This window comes from Oncorhynchus mykiss, chromosome 29 (genome assembly GCF_057628025.1).
Source record: "Oncorhynchus mykiss isolate SJ-2025 chromosome 29, ASM5762802v1, whole genome shotgun sequence".
Lineage (NCBI taxonomy): Eukaryota > Metazoa > Chordata > Actinopteri > Salmoniformes > Salmonidae > Oncorhynchus > Oncorhynchus mykiss.
This window is the reverse complement of record NC_143050.1, coordinates 23,365,583-23,385,000: the sequence shown is the minus strand read 5'-3', so window position 1 is coordinate 23,385,000 and position 19,418 is coordinate 23,365,583. Positions and strand designations below refer to the sequence as shown.

Here is a 19,418-nt window from a genome sequence, read left to right as displayed (position 1 = left end):
CTCATACACTACACTATGTACACACTCATACACTACACTATGTACACACTCATACACCACACTATGTACACACTACACTATGTACACACTCATACACCACACTATGTACACACTCATACACTACACTATGTACACACTCATACACTACACTATGTACACACTCATACACTACACTATGTACACACTCATACACTACACTATGTACACACTCATACACCACACTATGTACACACTCATACACTACACTATGTACACACTCATACACTACACTATGTACACACTCATACACTACACTATGTACGCACTCCGCTACAGTGAAAATAAACCATTTACACAAACAGCATGACTCCTAACTCCTAGAATGCTGAAGACCACCTTCAAAAAGACAGTATACCATGGTATATGGTATATGGCCAACATACCACGGCTAAGGGCTGTTCTTAGGTACAACGCAACGCGGCGGATATTGGCCATATACCACACCCCCTCGGGCCTTATTGCTATTATAAACTGCTTACCAACGTAATTAGAACAGTAAAAACACATGTTTTGTCATACCCATGGTATACTGTCTTTTTGAAGGTGGTCTTCAGCATTCTAGGAGTTAGGAGTCATGCTGTTTGTGTAAATGGTTTATTTTCACTGTAGCGGAGTGCGTACATAGTGTATTTCATTGTGGCATTGAAACCACTGAAATAAGTCTCCCAATCCCACTATAACTAGAGGTGTTGTTACAGAGAGAGCAAACTGTCAACTCCTGATTTTTTTTAAATTATTTATTTTCTCCCTGTGCATAGAGAGAGAGAGAGTGAGATAGTAAGGGGAATGTTGAAAAGTTCAGACAATACCCTGTGTTTGAATCAGAACCTATACAGTCTGGTTTACTGTGAGGAGACATAGATACGGTCCAGTGCAGCTGTGCTGGCACACAGAGGAGAGGAGAATGAAAGGAGAGGAGAAAGTTCCATGTGTAGAATGTAAGTTCCATGTGTAGAATGTAACAGTCTGGAACACACTTACACCTCAGCTGTGCTCAAGGTACTAATCAAATGTCCCTTACCACCCATTGCATAACATGGGCCATAACATCAGAGCATTTACTGGGCCAGCAGTAAAGCCACACCTTCCGCTCAATCAGACACCTGCTACCTGCAGGGTCTACAGTCAATCACGGACTATAAAAGGAAAACCAGTCCCGTCGCAGACCAGGATGTCTTGCTCCCAGACAGACTAAACAACTTCTTTGCTCACTTTGAGGACACTACAGTGCCACTGACACGGCCCGCTACCAAAACCTGCGGGCTCTCCTTCACTGCAGCCGACGTGAGCAAAACATTTAAACGTGTCAACCCTCGCAAGGCTGCAGGCCCAGACGGCATCCCCAGCCGCGTCCTCAGAGCATGCGTAGACCAGCTGGCTGGTGTGTTTGCGGACATATTCAATCAATCCTTATCCCAGTCTGCTGTTCCCACATGCGTCAAGAGGACCACCATTGTTCCTGTTCTCAAGAAAGCTAAGGTAACTGAGCTAAATAACAACCGCCCCGTAGCACTCACTTCCGTCATCATGAAGTGCTTTCAGAGACTAGTCAAGGACCATATCAACTCCACCCTACGTGACACCCTAGACCCACTCCAATTTGCTTTCCGCACCAACAGGTGCACAGACGACGCAATCACAATCACACTGCCCTAAACCATCTGGACAAGAGGAATGCCTATGTGAGAATGCTGTTCATCGACTACAGCTCAGCATTTAACACCATAGTACCCTCCAAACTCGTCATCAAGCTCGAGATCCTGGGTCTCGACCCCGCCCTGTGCAACTGGGTCCTGGACTTCCTGACGGGCCGCCCCCAGGTGGTAAGGGTAGGTAACAACATCTCCACCCCGCTGATCCTCAACACTGGGGCCCCACAAGGGTGCGTTCTCAGCCCTCTCCTGTACTCTGTTCACCCACGACTGCATGGCCATGCACGCCTCCAACTCAATTATCAAGTTTGCAGACAACACTACAGTGGTAGGCTTGATTGCCAACAATGACGAGACGACATACAGGGAGGAGGTGAGGGCCCTCAGAGTGTGGTGTCAGGAAAATAACCTCACACTCAACGTCAACAAAACAAAGGAGATGATCGTGTACTTCAGGAAACAGCAGAGGGAGCACCCCCCTATCCACATCGAATGGACAGTAGTAGAGAGGGTAGTAAGTTTTAAGTTGCTCTGCGTACACATCATGGACAAACTGAAATGGTCCACCCACACAGACAGCGTGGTGAAGAAGGCGCAGCAGCGCCTCTTCCACCTCAGGAGGCTGAAGAAATTCGGCTTGTCACCAAAAACACTCACAAACTTTTACAGATGCACAATCGAGAGTATCCTGTCGGGCTGTATCACCGTCTGGTACGGCAACTGCTCCACCCACAACCGTAAGGCTCTCCAGAGGGTAGTGAGGTCTGCACAATGCATCACCGGGGGCAAACTACCTGCCCTCTAGGACACCTACACCACCCGATGTCACAGGAAGGCCAAAACGATCATCAAGGACAACAACCACCCGAGCCACTGCCTGTTCACCACGCTATCATCCAGAAGGCGAGGTCAATACAGGTGCATCAAAGCAGGGACCGAGAGACTGAAAAACAGCTTCTATCTCAAGGCCATCAGACTGTTAAACAGCCATCACTAACATTGAGTGGCTGCTGCCATCATACTGACTCAACTCCAGCCACTTTAATAATGGAAAAATGCATGTAATAAATGTATCACTAGCCAATTTAAACAATGCCAATTTTATATGTTTACATACCCTACAGTACTCATCTCATATGTATATACTGTACTCTATACCATCTACCCCATCTTGACAATGCCGTTCTATACCATCACTCATTCATATATTTTTTATGTACATATTCTTATTCATTTCTTTACACTTGTGTGTATAAGGTAGTTGTTGTGAAATTGTTAGGTTAGATTACTCGTTGGTGTGACTAGGGTGGGTAGTCTAGTTTTTTATTTTCTATGTTGGCCTGGTATGGTTCCCAATCAGAGGCAGCTGTCTATCGTTGTCTCTGATTGGGGATCATATTTAGGCAGCCTTTTCCCACCTGTTGTTTGTGGGATCTTGTTTGTTTGTTACTCTTTCTTGTTTTGTACCGGTTATCATAAATAAAAGATGATTATGGTCTTCTTCGCCTGTTGTATTCAGCGCATGTGACAAATACAATTTGATTTGATGATCGTCCAGGGATTTTCCCCAGTCATGGTAGACTCCACATACACATCTTGCCTGGTTGTGTGTGGCGGTGGTGGTGGTAGTGGGGAGGGGGTTGTATTCTATTTTCAGACCCAGGACTGAGCCCCTTCAATCCCCCCACCATCCATGTACTGCTCTGGGAAAGAGAGAAGCACTGGAGAGAGAGACACCCAGCCCACCCCGGCAAGGAGAGCAGTGTAACTGTTGAAGTTTAAGTGATAAACAACAATACAGATAAAAACAAATAAATAAAAAACGGTGTGCAGGTGTGTTTGGGTGTGTGCGTGTGTGCGGTTGGGTGTGTGCGTGTGTGTGTGTGTGTGTGTGGGTGGGTGTGTTTATAAACCAAAGATGTGCTCACAGTTGCATGTTCCTTGAGAAAATCATCAATGACAATTTTTTGACAGTCTGTATGAATGCACTGACAGTCTATATGAATGCACTGACAGTCTGTATGAATGCACTGACAGTCTATATTAATGCCCTGACAGTCTATATGAGTGCACTGACAGTCTATATGAGTGCACTGACAGTCTATATGAGTGCACTGACAGTCTATATGAATGCCCTGACAGTCTATATGAGTGCACTGACAGTCTGTATGAATGCACTGACAGTCTATATGAATGCCCTGACAGTCTATATGAGTGCACTGACAGTCTATATGAATGCCCTGACTGTCTATATGAATGCACTGACAGTCTATATGAATGCACTGACAGTCTATATGAATGCCCTGACAGTTTATATGAATGCCCTGACAGTCTCTATGAATGCCCTGACAGTCTATATGAATGCCTGACAGTCTATATGAATGCACTGACAGTCTATATGAATGCACTGACAGTCTGTATGAATGCACTGACAGTCTGTATGAATGCCCTGACAGTCTATATGAATGCCCTGACAGTCTATATGAATGCACTGACAGTCTATATGAATGCACTGACAGTCTGTATGAATGCACTGACAGTCTGTATGAATGCCCTGACAGTCTATATGAATGCCCTGACAGTCTATATGAATGCACTGACAGTCTATATGAATGCACTGACAGTCTGTATGAATGCCCTGACAGTCTATATGAATGCCCTGACAGTCTATATGAATGCACTGACAGTCTATATGAATGCACTGACAGTCTGTATGAATGCACTGACAGTCTGTATGAATGCCCTGACAGTCTATATGAATGCCCTGACAGTCTATATGAATGCACTGACAGTCTATATGAATGCACTGACAGTCTGTATGAATGCCCTGACAGTCTATATGAATGCCCTGACAGTCTATATGAATGCACTGACAGTCTATATGAATGCACTGACAGTCTGTATGAATGCACTGACGGTCTTTATACATTTTATTAAACCTTTATTTTATCAGGGAGTCATACTGAGACCAAGGTCTCTTTTACACACATCAATATAAATACCAAATGCAAGCAGGAAGAAAGAAAAACACTGTCATAAAAAAACACATTCACCAGTAATAAGGTTCCCAATCAACTTTCTGAATTACATTAGAGACACCAGAACATCACATTTTAGAACGTTTTGAAGATTGTTCCACAAATAAGGTGCAAGAAAACAAAAAGCTGATTTACCTAACTCAGTAGAGACCAAAGGAGTTTCTAGAGTTAACCATCCCTGAGACCAGGTGTGGTAACTCGTATGTCTAAAGGTTAGTAATGATGTTTGATAAAGTGGGACTTTTTGTAAAAGGACTTTATAAATTAAAACATAGCAATGTATCAACCTACGTGACATCGAAGAGGACCAACCAACTTTCTGGTAGAGAATCCAGTAATGATTACTAAAATTGTTGCCCGTCATAAAGCGCAGTGCTCTTTGATAAACTGCATCTGACAGCTTTAATGAAGTGGCAGCTGCGTTCATATAGATGTCACCATAGTCTAGGACATATAGGAACTTAAACTGAATCTGCTTTTTACTATTTAGCAAGAGGCAGGACATAGGCATGTACATTCTTTGTACAAACAAGTCGATATTTTTTATGTTAACAGTAAAAAAAAAACAGGACCCAGAATCAACCCCTGTGGGACACCTTTTGTAATATCAAGGAAACCTGATTTAACACCATCAGTAGATATACATGGAGTTCTATCTATGTAAATGAAGTAGTGTATATCTGAATTATGGCACTACACATGACGTCTTCAATGTAATCTATTGTCTTTGTAACATAAGCTCAGTAATACACATCATATCAATTTCTATAGCCTTGAGTTTCAGTCGCAATATGACAATGATTCAATTAGATCCGATTTTCTGCCAAGAAGGAAGTCAGTCCAATCAGATTGCATGTATGTGTGTAGATGTGTGCACATGTATGTGAACATGTGTGAAAGCATGTACAGTGTAAGTGTACAGTATGTATGACGAGGCTTTGGTAGTTTGCTGCTGCTCATTTGACCCTTGATGTGGGGGTGTCCTGTGTGTACAGCACAGCTAAATCAAGTGGGTGTGTGCGGCCTGTCAGCGTACCACTGTACATCTGTGTGTGCCCTGTGGCCATGTCAGAAAGAAAGGGGATATGTTTGTCTTTGTATATAGTTAATGTGGAAACATAGACAGTATACTAATTAGTCCTTGACAGAGCTTTGGAAACTCACCTGAAGAAGGGTTCGAAAGGCTAGCATGAACTGCAGCATCGTGTTATTTTCATCATTATATCTTGAATACAACATGTTTCTTTCATCTTCTTCTCTCACACTCTACAAACACTGTCTGTGTTTCTATGCCACAAGCTATTTAGTGTGATTAGCATTGGCTCTGTAAGACATGTGTCTTTACAATGTGCAGTAACTCAATTAAGACATATGCTAGCTAGCTAGGACATGTGAACCCACAGTATCCCCTGTACCCCAGTCTAGCAAGCAGTCTAGCAAGTCTCCCCCTGTCTGACATACACGTCAACACCAGGATAGGTGTTGATTTTGAAAGGATGGCATTGTTGTTGTTAAAGAAATACATCACTTGGTAATACTACAGTAATATGACCACTGTCATACTGTTTATATACTATTTGTTATTGGCTGTAGAATCTATAGAGTTCTTAAATGTTTCCATGAAAAAAAACCTGCACATTCAGTCCCAAAGTGAATTATTTGTACTTTTTGCTTCTATTTTGGTCATTTTGACATCATGGTTTTTAGAGCATGCTGACACAGACATGGCTCGGTTTTTTCTATAGCTGTACAAATGGTTGGCTAGCTAGCTAGTTCTGCCTATATCAATGAATTATTGTTGAGTGGTAATTGAGCTTCTTAGTAACTCCACTATAACAGCACAGCATAGTTGATTAGTGTCTCTTAGTTCTCCATGTGAAGCTACACAGTTGGAGAGGGGGTTTTCACATAAACATTATTGAAGCTCGGTTTCACAGCAGAGCTGAGTGCACCGTAGGGATGGGTGTTTGAACTTTTAATTCCGTACTTTTATTTCCATTAGTGATCTTTCACTTCACTTGCTACACATGGAGATATTTGCCCATTTGATTGGCCAACAAAAGCAACAAACTATAATCTTTGGTGAAGGCTATCTGTCTTTTTGGGGGTTCACACCACATATAAACTACATTCAAAAGTTTATTGTTTTATTAAATTAAGAATTTCTTGCATGTAACAATGTCACATGGATATTTTAATTGAATTTAGAAAAAAATATTTTCATTGTTAGAAATAGACATATTTTTTTCCGTAAAAAGTAATTACTCACACATGATCAACAACTAACGTACGTTTGGATATTGTAATATTGAAATAACCCTGCCCCTCCCTAATGCACTGGAGGAGAACCTTTCAAGTTCTTACTTAGAACACTCTCTTGCTAAAACAAACACTGGCCCTTTATTCTGCTGTACTGCTAAATGTTGCATTGAAGTTATGCTAGCGCTGAGCATGTGGAGGCTAGGGGGGTTGTTGAGAGCATGAATTAAAGAACTCCTCCGGTTAAGTGGTGCAGGATCTAGCAGTGACAGGTTTTAGATATGAAACAGGCAAGGGAGTAGAGGGAGAAAGCCTGCTAGGCTGCTACTGGAACTACAGCCAAACTGTAGTTAGCTTAAACCTCCCAATCAGCTCAGCTGCATGGATACATACTCAGCCATTCTGTTTTCTGTGTGCTGAGGTCTACTCTCCCTAGTCTATGCTTAATCTTGCTGTAATCATTATCTTGCTGAAAACAGAGCTGCCCCTGGATGATGATGTAAAGTATCCACACTGCATCACATTGCCATTTCAGCTGTATAATCTGATGAAGTGTGTGGATGACATTCTGAGTGTCAGTGTCAGAGTGGCGTTGTGACCTGTCTGTTCCTGTGTTTGTGTGTGTTGATGTTCCAGCTGAACTCCCAGATGAACTCGGTCAGCAGCTCGGAGGACATCAAACCCCCGCTGGGTCTCAACGGGGTGATGAAGGTGCCCGCCCAGCCCTCGCCGGGGTGCATGCCTCTCTCCCTCACCAAACACATCTGTGCCATCTGCGGAGACCGCTCCTCAGGTACAGTAGGTGCCCTAAGGTTACAGTCATACATGCACCCAAACACACACACACACACACCACTGACACGTCTGTGTCATCTGTGGCTACTGCAATACCACCATGGTCATCACAATTTCACGTGAGTCCACACACACACACACACACACACACACGCACACACACACACACACACACACACACACACACACACACACAGTCACACTCACACTGAAAGCCTGACTCATATACGCCGTAGATACTTAACACACCTCATACTTTCTCTTAGCTGGGTTAACGAGGAATGAAAGCGGCTGTGGTGTCTGCGCACAGGGAGAGGAAGTGTTTTACTCTACTGCACTTTGCCTCATATCAGACAGGATGTGGAGGAGATGGTTAACATTTGACAGAATATCAGACAGGATGTGGAGGAGATGGTTAATATTTGACAGAATATCAGACAGGATGTGGAGGAGATGGTTAATATTTGACAGGATGTGGAGGAGATGGTTAATATCATACAGAATATCAGACAGGATGTGGAGGAGATGGTTAATATCAGATAGAATATCAGACAGGATGTGAAGGAGATGGTTAATATAAGACAGGATGTGGAGGAGATGGTTAATATCATACAGAATATCAGACAGGATGTGGAGGAGATGGTTAATGTCAGACAGGATGTGGAGGAGATGGTTAAAATCATACAGAATATCAGACAGGATGTGGAGGAGAAGGTTAATATCAGACAGAATATCAGACAGGATGTGGAGGAAATGGTTAATATCATACAGAATATCAGACAGGATGTGGAGGAGATGGTTAGTATCAGACAGGATGTGGAGGAGACAGAATATCAGACATGATGTGGAGGAGATGGTTAATATCAGACATGATGTGGAGGAGATGGTTAATATCAGACAGGATGTGGAGGAGACAGAATATCAGACATGATGTGGAGGAGATGGTTAATATCAGACAGGATGTGGAGGAGATGGTTAATATCATACAGAATATCAGACAGGATGTGGAGGAGATGGTTAATATCAGACAGGATGTGGAGGAGATGGTTAATATCATACAGAATATCAGACAGGATGTGGAGGAGATGGTTAATATCAGACAGAATATCAGACAGGATGTGGAGGAGATGGTTAATATCAGACAGAATATCAGACAGGATGTGGAGGAGAAGGTTAATATCAGACAGAATATCAGACAGGATGTGGAGGAGATGGTTAATATCAGACAGAATATCAGACAGGATGTGGAGGAGAAGGTTAATATCAGACAGAATATCAGACAGGATGGGGAGGAGAAGGTTAATATCAGACAGAATATCAGACAGGATGTGGAGGAGATGGTTATTATCAGACAGAATATTAGACAGGATGTGGAGGAGAAGGTTAATATCAGACAGAATATCAGACAGGATGTGGAGGAGAAGGTTAATATGAGACAGAATATCAGACAGGATGTGGAGGAGATGGTTAATATCAGACATAATATCAGACAGGATGTGGAGGAGAAGGTTAATATCAGACAGAATATCAGACAGGATGTGGAGGAGATGGTTAATATCAGACAGAATATCAGACAGGATGTGGAGGAGAAGGTTAATATCAGACAGAATATCAGACAGGATGTGGAGGAGAAGGTTAATATCAGACAGAATATCAGACAGGATGTGGAGGAGATGGTTAATATCAGACAGAATATTAGACAGGATGTGGAGGAGAAGGTTAATATCAGACAGAATATCAGACAGGATGTGGAGGAGAAGGTTAATATGAGACAGAATATCAGACAGGATGTGGAGGAGATGGTTAATATCAGACATAATATCAGACAGGATGTGGAGGAGAAGGTTAATATCAGACAGAATATCAGACAGGATGTGGAGGAGATGGTTAATATCAGACAGAATATCAGACAGGATGTGGAGGAGAAGGTTAATATCAGACAGAATATCAGACAGGATGTGGAGGAGATGGTTAATATCAGACAGAATATTAGACAGGATGTGGAGGAGAAGGTTAATATCAGACAGAATATCAGACAGGATGTGGAGGAGAAGGTTAATATGAGACAGAATATCAGACAGGATGTGGAGGAGATGGTTAATATCAGACAGACTATCAGACAGGATGTGGAGGAGATGGTTAATATCAGACAGAATATCAGACAGGATGTGGAGGAGATTGTTAATATCAGACAGATATCAGACAGACGCTTAGAGGTTAGTGATCTTCACAAACGCTGTTCATCAGGACAGCACAATGTCATAACATAGTAACATACATTATGCTTATAGTCACCATTTTCACCCCTCTGTTATTGTCCAAACAGTATGTAATCAATATCATTTTTCCTTTATTATCCCCAATAAGAAACTGAGGATAAGTGTGTGGGAAATGTGTCTTAAATGTCTAATAGCCACTCTCTATGTACTTGTTGAAGTTAAAACGACGTGTCTGTCCCCAGGTAAACATTATGGAGTGTACAGCTGTGAGGGCTGTAAAGGCTTCTTCAAGAGGACAGTGCGGAAGGACCTGACCTATACCTGCCGCGACAACAAGGACTGTCTGATCGACAAGCGCCAGCGCAACCGCTGCCAGTACTGTCGCTACCAGAAGTGTCTGGCCTGTGGAATGAAGAGAGAAGGTACAGCACATGCCGTTGAGGATAAAGGCCTATTTACCCTCTCTCTCTCTCTGCCTGTCTGTACTATCTCTCCCTCTCTCTCTGCCTGTCTGTACAATCTCTCCCTCTCTCTCTGCCTGTCTGTACAATCTCTCCCTCTCTCTCTGCCTGTCTGTACAATCTCTCCCTCTCTCTGTGCCTGTCTGTACAATCTCTCCCTCTCTCTCTGCCTGTCTGTACTATCTCTCCCTCTCTCTCTGTCTGTCTGTACAATCTCTCCCTCTCTCTCTGACTGTCTGTACTATCTCTCCCTCTCTCTCTGTCTGTCTGTACTATCTCTCCCTCTCTCTCTGTCTGTCTGTACAATCTCTCCCCCTCTCTCTCTGCCTGTCTGTACTATCTCTCCCTCTCTCTCTCTGCCTGTCTGTACTATCTCTCCCTCTCTCTCTGCCTGTCTGTACTATCTCTCCCGCTCTCTCTCTGCCTGTCTGTACTATCTCTCCCCCTCTCTCTCTGCCTGTCTGTATAATCTCTCCCTCTCTCTCTGCCTGTCTGTGCTATCTCTCCCTCTCTCTCTGCCTGTCTGTACAATCTCTCTCTCCCTCTCTCTCTCTGCCTGTCTGTACAATCTCTCCCTCTCTCTCTCTGCCTGTCTGTACTATCTCTCCCTCTCTCTCTCTGTCTGTCTGTACTATCTCTCCCTCTCTCTCTCTGTCTGTCTGTACTATCTCTCCCTGTCTCTCTGCCTGTCTGTACTATCTCTCCCTCTCTCTCTGCCTGTCTGTACTATCTCTCCCTCTCTCTCTGCCTGTCTGTACTATCTCTCACTCTCTCTCTGCCTGTCTGTACTATCTCTCCCTCTCTCTCTGCCTGTCTGTACTATCTCTCCCTCTCTCTCTGCCTGTCTGTACTATCTCTCCCTCTCTCTCTGCCTGTCTGTACTATCTCTCCCTCTCTCTCTGCCTGTCTGTACTATCTCTCCCTCTCTCTCTGTCTGTCTTTCTATCTCTCCCTCTCTCTCTGCCTGTCTGTACAATATCTCCCTCTCTCTCTGCCTGTCTGTACAATCTCTCCCTCTCTCTCTGCCTGTCTGTACTATCTCTCCCTCTCTCTCTGCCTGTCTGTACAATCTCTCCCTCTCTCTCTGCCTGTCTGTACAATCTCTCCCTCTCTCTCTGCCTGTCTGTACAATCTCTCCCTCTCTCTCTGCCTGTCTGTACTCTCTCTCTCTGCCTGTCTGTACTCTCTCTCTCTCTCTCTCTATCTCTCTCTCTCCCTCTCCCTCTCTCTGTCTGTATTTATATCTATCTCTCTGTCTATCTTTCTATTTCTCTCTCTCTGTCTACCTTTCTCTATCTCTCTCTCTATCCCTCTCTCTCACACACACACGTGCACACGCACGCATACACACACAGAATCACTTCAACCTTCCCTCTGTCAGGAATCATTCAGCTCCTCATGTAGAGAACTTGAAGTGTGTTGAGATCACTTGTGTGATAATGAGAGCTCAACTCATCTGCCTCTTCATTACTATTGAATGAGGAGCAGTAATTGCAGAGGACTCACATTGTGCATGTAGAATTACTGACTTCCTCAGAGGCGTTCAAGATTGAAATAAGCAGCTAATGGAATATGGAAGTCTTTATTACAGGTGATTCATATCAGGGCTCTTTCATTGACAAGACTAGCTTGAGAATGTTTCAGTGATTGGTAGCCTTCATAGGCAGACCTATTCATGATGAATACTTTCTGATTTCACTTGAATAGCAATGATTTACCACAAGAGAGGGAGAGCAGGTAGGAGAAGGAAGGGAGGAGAGCGAGAACGAGAGAGAAAATGGAAGAGGTTGTTTTAGCACTTCATAAGAGAGGAGGAAATTAGCACTCTTAGCACACTTGTTCACACTTCCTGTAGGAAGCAGAGAGTGGATGACACACTAGCTCTCTCCATCATAACCGCATCATCACTCTCTAAGGTGAACTATTGATCTGGAATACTGTTTTAACTCCTAAGTTCAGTCATGAAATATTATGGCTTTGGAGACAGAATGTGGTATTCCAGTTATTAAGGTGCATAATCTGAAGCACACAGTCCCCTTCCATATCAGAAATCACTTTATGTTATTCTAGGATCAGCTTTCCCTGTTCTGAATATGAACCACTGCACCAGGCAAAAACAATACAAAACTGATCTTAGACCAACATGCAGATGTTCAGCCAACCCTTAACCAATGAGTGTCAGATGCAGAACAAAACCAAAGCAAAGGAAAAGAGAAAACAAGAGAGTCTATGATAAGTAGATAAGAGCTTTTCTTTCTTGGACCAATTTGTCTTGACCTCAGCATGCACCCCTCATCCCTCCCTCCCTACCCCCATTCACTCTTATTTATATCATCATAGGGCTCAACCTCCGTTCAAGGATATTATCATTTACTGCCTTTCACCTCACTCTGCTAGCCTAAGCCCCCCTGTACCCTGAGGCAGGGGGAGAACAAGGCAGCGGTAGTCCAAAAGGCTGAGCGAATCCGCAGAAAAACAGGATTAAATGAATTGATGCTCTCCCAGTCAGGGGAAGGGGGAAATAAAGCTAACGTGATTTCAGCCCTCCTCACCTCTCTCTGACTCCAGCACAACTATTCTACCCTTGGGCTGACCTCCACCGCCAGACAGCAGTTCCTCTAAAGTGGGGCCCCTCGTCCCCCCCCTCCTCCTCCCCTCCTCTTCTCTCCCTGTCCTCCCCTTCCCAGAACCCCCACCCCTGTGATTCAGCACTTGGAATAGGAAGAAATAAGAAAGAAAAGAAAGAAAGAATATGAAGTGTCTTCATTTGTGTGCATGTGTGTAGGTGTGTGTGTGTGTGTGTGTGTGTGTGTGCGTGTGTGTAGATGTGTGTGTGGGGGAGTGTTTACGTTTAGTGGGAAGAGGAGAGGGAAGAAATGGGTTGAAACCCAGAGGCAGCGCATAGCAACCGCCTCCCCTTACGGTTTCATATGAACACACATATGCCTCTCTGGGTGGAGGTGCGGTTAGGGTTGCCTCGGCCACAGTGAGCCTCGGTGTCTGCTCAGCACACAAACCACTTCCTGTGTCTCCCTGCCAAGCCAATCACACAGCAGATCCAACAAGTTCCCGCTTTACACAGAGACTTAGTGAGACTGTTATTTACTGGACAGACTAAAAACAACATTATTTTACACAAAGACCCCATTGATGTGTGTCTGTGCGCCAGTCAGTCTGTCAAAGCCATTCTGTCACAGTGTCTGTGGTAAACATGCAGGGCGTAAATGAGGACTCATACCACATCCATTATTAATGTGTCAATATATGGTGGTCATGAAAGGAGCTTGTTGTTTGTTATTGTGCTCTACATTGAGACAGAGCAGGAGAGAAGGTCCTTGTATGAAGCGTTTGTATATGTTGTGTCCACACGCTACTGTATTTCCTGTCATGTCTCTATTCACGTGTCCTGTAATTATGGGGACTCACATTTTTCAGTGTAGATCTGTTACCTCGGTCTTTATATCAGACTTAATGTAATAATAATGATACACACGCACTATTTACATATGTACGCACACACACAAACACCGCACACACTAGACAACACCGCAGCAGCAGTAGTGACCGGAACCAGTTTTGTTACACACAGCCGTCCAGGAGGAGCGCCAGCGGGCCAAAGAGCGCAGTGAGAACGAGGTGGAGTCCACCAGCGGCGTCAACGAGGACATGCCCGTGGAGAAGGTCCTGGAGGCCGAGCTCGCTGTGGAACCCAAGACCGAGACCTACACCGAGACCAACCTGGCCATGCCATCCAGCTCGGTGAGTCACTACATCGTATGTACTGTTCACCCTGTACTCGGTCCTGAAGAGCAGGAGCCGTTTACACACACATACAGTGCATTCGGAAAGTATTCAGACCGCTTGACTTTTTCCACATTTTGTTACGTTACAGCCGTATTCTAAAATGGATTACATAAAAAAAATCCCCCTCAATCAACACACAATACCACACAATGAAAAAGTGAAAACTGGTTCTTAGAAGTGTTTAGAAATACCTTATTTACACAAGTATTCAGATCCTTTGCTATGACCCGCGAAATTGAGCTCAGGTGCTTCCTGTTTCCATTGATCATCCTTCAGATGTTTCTACAACTTGATTGGAGTCCAGCTGTGGTAAATTCAATTGATTGGACATGATTTGGAAAGGCACACATCTGTCAATGTAAGGTCCCACAGTTGACAGTGCATGTCAGCGCAAAAACCAACCCCGGGGTGGAAGGAATTGGCCGTAGAGCTCCGAGACGGGATTGTGTCGAGGCACAGATCTGGGGAAGGGTAACAAAACATTTCTGCAGCATTGAAGGTCCCCAAGGACACAGTGGCCTCAATCATTCTTAAATGGAAGAAGTTTGGAACCACCAAGGCTCTTCCTAGAGCTGGCCGCCCAGCCAAACTGGGCTATCGGGGGAGAGGCGCCTCGGTCAGGGAGGTGACCAAGAACCAGATGGTCACGCTGACAGAGCTCTAGAGTTCCTCTGTGGAGATGGAAGAACCTTCCAGAAGGACAACCATCTCTGCAGCACTCCACCAATCAGGCCTTTATGGTAGAGTGGGCAGACGGAAGCGACTCCTCAGTAAAAGCCACATGAAAGCCCCCTTGGAGTTAGCCAAAAGGCAGCTAAAGACTCTCAGACAATGAGAAACAAGAACCTCTGGTCTGATGAAACTGAGATTGAACTCTTTGGCTTGAATGCCAAGCGTCACGTCTGGAGGAAACCTGGCACAATCTCTATGATGAAGCATGGTGGTGGCAGCATCATGCTGTGGGGATATTTTTCAGCGGCATGGACTGGGAGACTAGTCAGGATCGAGGGAAAGATGAACGGAGGAAAGTACTTAGAGATCCTTGATGAAAACCTGCTCCAGAGCGCTCAGGACCTCAGACTGGGGTGAAGGTCCACCTTCCAACAGGACAATGACCCTAAGCATACAGCCAAGACAACGCAGGAGTGGCTTCGGGACGTCTCTGAATGTCCTTGAGTGGCCCGGCCAGAGCCCGGACTTGAACCCGATCAAACATCTCTGGAGAGACCTGAAAATAGCTGTGCAGCAACGCTCCCCATCCAACCTGACAGAGCTTGAGAGGATCTGCAGAGAAGAATGGGAGAAACTCCCCAAATACAGGTGTGCCAAGCTTGTACCGTCATATCCAACAAGACTCGAGACTGTAATATCTGTCAAAAGTACTTCAACAAAGTACTGAGTAAAGGGTCTGAATACTTATGTATGTTATATTTCCATTTTATTTTTCCAAAATGTCTAAAAATGTGTTTTTGCTTTGTCATCATGGGGTATTGTGTGTAGATTGAAGAGGGGAAAACAACTATTGAATCCATTTTACAATAATGAAATGTGGAAAAAGGCAAGGGGTCTGAATACTGTCTGAATGCACTGTAAATGTACAATAACACCAACACACTTATCCACATATGCACATGCACATACACACTTACTCTCCATTTTCTAAAATGTTCCCTCGGTATGAAACAGGTTCCTCAGCCTCTGACGTGTGTCTTTGCAGTAATGGCCATTATTAACATGTAATCAGTGTTATCACAACAATTTGCCACACCATTACAGTTCAACTATGCTGCAATCTGACAATCCTCATTATCCTCTCTGGAGCGGGACTCCCCAGGGTTTCGCTTGATTGACAGGGAGCAGCCATTAGCCAACATCAGGATGAGGAACAAATCACATCAAATCAAATAGTATTTGTCACAGTCGCCGAATACAGCAGGTGTAGACCTTACCGTGAAATGATTACTTCACAAGGCCGCAGGAAATAAGCTTTAAAACATCAAAACTATTCTCTGCCTCAAGCAAAATGTGTAGAATTGCAGGAAATTACCTATAAAACTGCAAAATGTTCTTTCCGCCAACAAGAGGGGTATAAACAGTTTGGGGTCACATGGGTGGGAGGTGGGGGTTTGTTACTACGCCGATAAATGACGATATCCATCTGGACCTTTGCCACTTAGGAAATTTGTGTGACCAGACCTTCTCAAATAGTACTTGAGTACGAGACTCTGTCTGGCTCAACCGTGAATAATACAACAGACTAAGGAATTAACATGGTCCATACACACCCGCACAGTCGTGGAGAGGGCCCTGTAGCGCCTCTTCCCCCTCAGGAGATTGAAAAGATTTGTTATGGGCCCTCAGATCCTCAAAACGTTCTACAGCTGCACCATCGAGAGCATCTTAACTAGCTGCATCACGCTTGGTATAGTGAATGCACGTCACTTGTTCTTGACCACAAAATGTTACAGAAGGTGGTGTGGACAGACCAGTACATGACTGGTGCCGAGCTCCCTGCCATCCAGGACCTCTATATCAGGCGGTGTCAGAGGAAGGCACGAAAAATTGCCAGACTCCAGCTAACCTAGCCATAGACTGTTCACTCTGCTACTCTTGGACCAACAGGCTCCGAGACAGCTTCTACCCGCAAGCCATACGTAAGACTGCTAAATAGCCAGACTGCTAAATAGGAAATTAATGGTACCCAAACAATCTGCACTGACCCTATGTACACTAGACTACATATACACACACACCATATAAACACTCACTCATACACACAACATTAACACTCCCACAGAAAACCAACACACATTCATATATACTACTTATGCACATACACACATAACACACACACGCATACCGACACAACACAAACACACGTACATACGCATTACACACACACACACCACACACACACACACATTCGTATTATTATCTATCCTGATGCCTAGTCACTTTACCCTGCCTTCACCTCAAATACCTCGTGTAAGTACGGTGTATTTCGGAAAGTATTCAGACCACTTGACTTTTTCCACATTTTGTTACATTACAGCCTTATTTTAAAATGTATTTAAATGTTTTTTTCCCCTCATCAATCTATACACAATACCTCGTAATGATAAAGCAAAAACAGGTTTTTAGAAATGTTAGCAAATATAACTGAAATATCACATTTACATAAGTATTCAGACCCTTTACTCAGTACTTTGTTGAAGCACCTTTGGCAGCGAGTACAGCCTCTTCTTGGGTATGACGCTACAAGCTTGGCACACCTATATTTGGGGAGTTTCTCCCATTCTTCTCTGCAGATCCTCTCAAGCTCTGTCAGGTTGAATGGGGAGCGTCTCTGCACAGCTATTTCAGGTTTCTCCAGATACGTTTGATCGTGTTCAAGACCGGGCTCTGGCTGGACCACTCAAGGACATTCAGAGACGTGTCCCGAAGCCACTCCTGTGTTGTCTTGGCTGTGTGCTTAGGGTCATTGTTCTGTTGGAAGGTGAATTTTCGCCCCAGTCTGAAATCCTGTGCGCTCTGGGGCAAGTTTTTATCTCTCTGTAATTTGCTCCATTCATCTTTCCCTCAGTCCTGACTAGTCTCCCAGTCCCTGCCATTGAAAAACATCCCCAAAGCATGGTGCTGCCACCACCATGCTTCATCATAGGGATAGTGCCAGGTTTCCTCCAGACATGATGATTGGCATTCAGGCCAAAGAGTTCAATCTCGGTTTCATCAGACCAGAGAATCTTGTTTCTCATGGTCTGAGAGTCCTTTAGGAGCCTTTTGGAAAACTCCAAGTGGGCTGTCATGTGCCTTACTGAGGAGTGGCTTCCATCTGGCCACTCTACCATAAAGGCCTGATTGGTGGGGTGCAGCAGAGATGGTTGTCCTTCTGGAAGGTTCTCCCATCTTCACAGAGGAACTCTGGAGCTCTTTCAGAGTGACCATCGGGTTCTTGGTCACCTCCCTGATCAAGGCCCTTCTCCACCGACTGCTCAGTTTGGCCTGGCAGCCAGCTTTATTAAAAGTCTTGGTGGTTCCAAACTTCTTCCATTTAGGAATGATGGAGGCCACTGTGTTGCTGGGGACCTTCAGTGCTGCAGACATTTTTTGGTACCTACCAGATCTGTGCCTCGACTCAATCTTGGCTCGGAGCTCTACGGACAATTCCTTCAACCTCATGCGTTGGTCTTTGCTCTGTGGGACCTTATATAGACAGGAGTGTGCCTTTCCAAATCATGTCCAATCAATTGAATTTACCACAGGTGGACTCCAATCAACTTGTGGAAACATCTCAAGGATGATCAATGGAAGCAGGATGCACCTGAGCTCAATTTCAAGTCCTACAGCAAAGGGTTTGAATTCTTATGTAAATAAGGTATTTATGTTTTTTATCGTTAATAAATTAGCAAAAACTTCTAAAAACCTGTTTTCGCTTTGTCATTTGTGTAGACTGTTGAGGAAAATGTTTTATTTAATCCATTTTAGATGTGGAAAAAGTCAAGTCTGAATTCTTTCCAAATGCACTGTATCTACCTCAAATACCTCACACCTTTGCCCATTGCTCTGGTACTGGTACTCCCTTTATATTGCTCCACTCTTGTGTTACTGTTTTTATTTTTTAACTCTGCATTGTTGGGAAGGCCTCGTAAGCAAGCATTTCACGGTGAATTCTACACCAGTTGTATGTGATTTGATCATCTAAGGTTTTACCGACAGCATCTCACCAACCTCTGGTTTCTCAGGAATCCTACTGGAACAACAGACACAGAGCAGTTGTGTAGGAGAGGGAAGGAGGGAGCGAGGGACAGAGGAAGGAGGGAGGGAGTGAGTGCTTCTTCTGGGACTCGTCTGTTCTGGGGGGGAAGTGTCCTGTGAAGTGAAGGTAGAACTCTGAAGGCTGTTATGTGAGTAAATGGGAGCTGTTTTTGGGTAGATGGAAATGTACGTGATGAGCGTTGACATTTGGGAGGAGAGGGAAAGGGGAGGGGAGGGGCTGGCATCTCTCTGACACACTAAATCACTCTGTGTGTGTGTGTGTGTGTGTCTGGGCTTCGCCTTGCCGTAACTGCTCTGCTCTACATCTCACCGCTGGGGCTCTGACACCAACAGGGGGTGCCCCGCAGGAGATAGAGGAGGATATCGATCTTTTCT

General features: G+C 44.4%; 1 protein-coding gene across 4 annotated transcripts in view; it reads left to right on the top strand.

Moving 5' to 3' along the window:
* The window catches only part of LOC110509348 (retinoic acid receptor RXR-alpha-A), a 146,003-nt gene that overhangs the window by 95,424 nt on the left and 31,161 nt on the right, over positions 1 to 19,418 (top strand). For 2 of the 4 annotated variants that reach the window (XM_036967462.2, XM_090226844.1), the window contains exons 4-6: positions 7,625 to 7,781; positions 10,245 to 10,424; positions 14,053 to 14,222. In XM_036967462.2, coding sequence (XP_036823357.2) covers positions 7,625 to 7,781; positions 10,245 to 10,424; positions 14,053 to 14,222 — 507 coding nt within the window. Of the gene's footprint in view, positions 1 to 7,624; positions 7,782 to 10,244; positions 10,425 to 14,037; positions 14,223 to 19,418 lie in introns of all 4 variants that reach the window. The other 2 variants (XM_036967460.2, XM_090226843.1) reach the window with 1 other exon arrangement.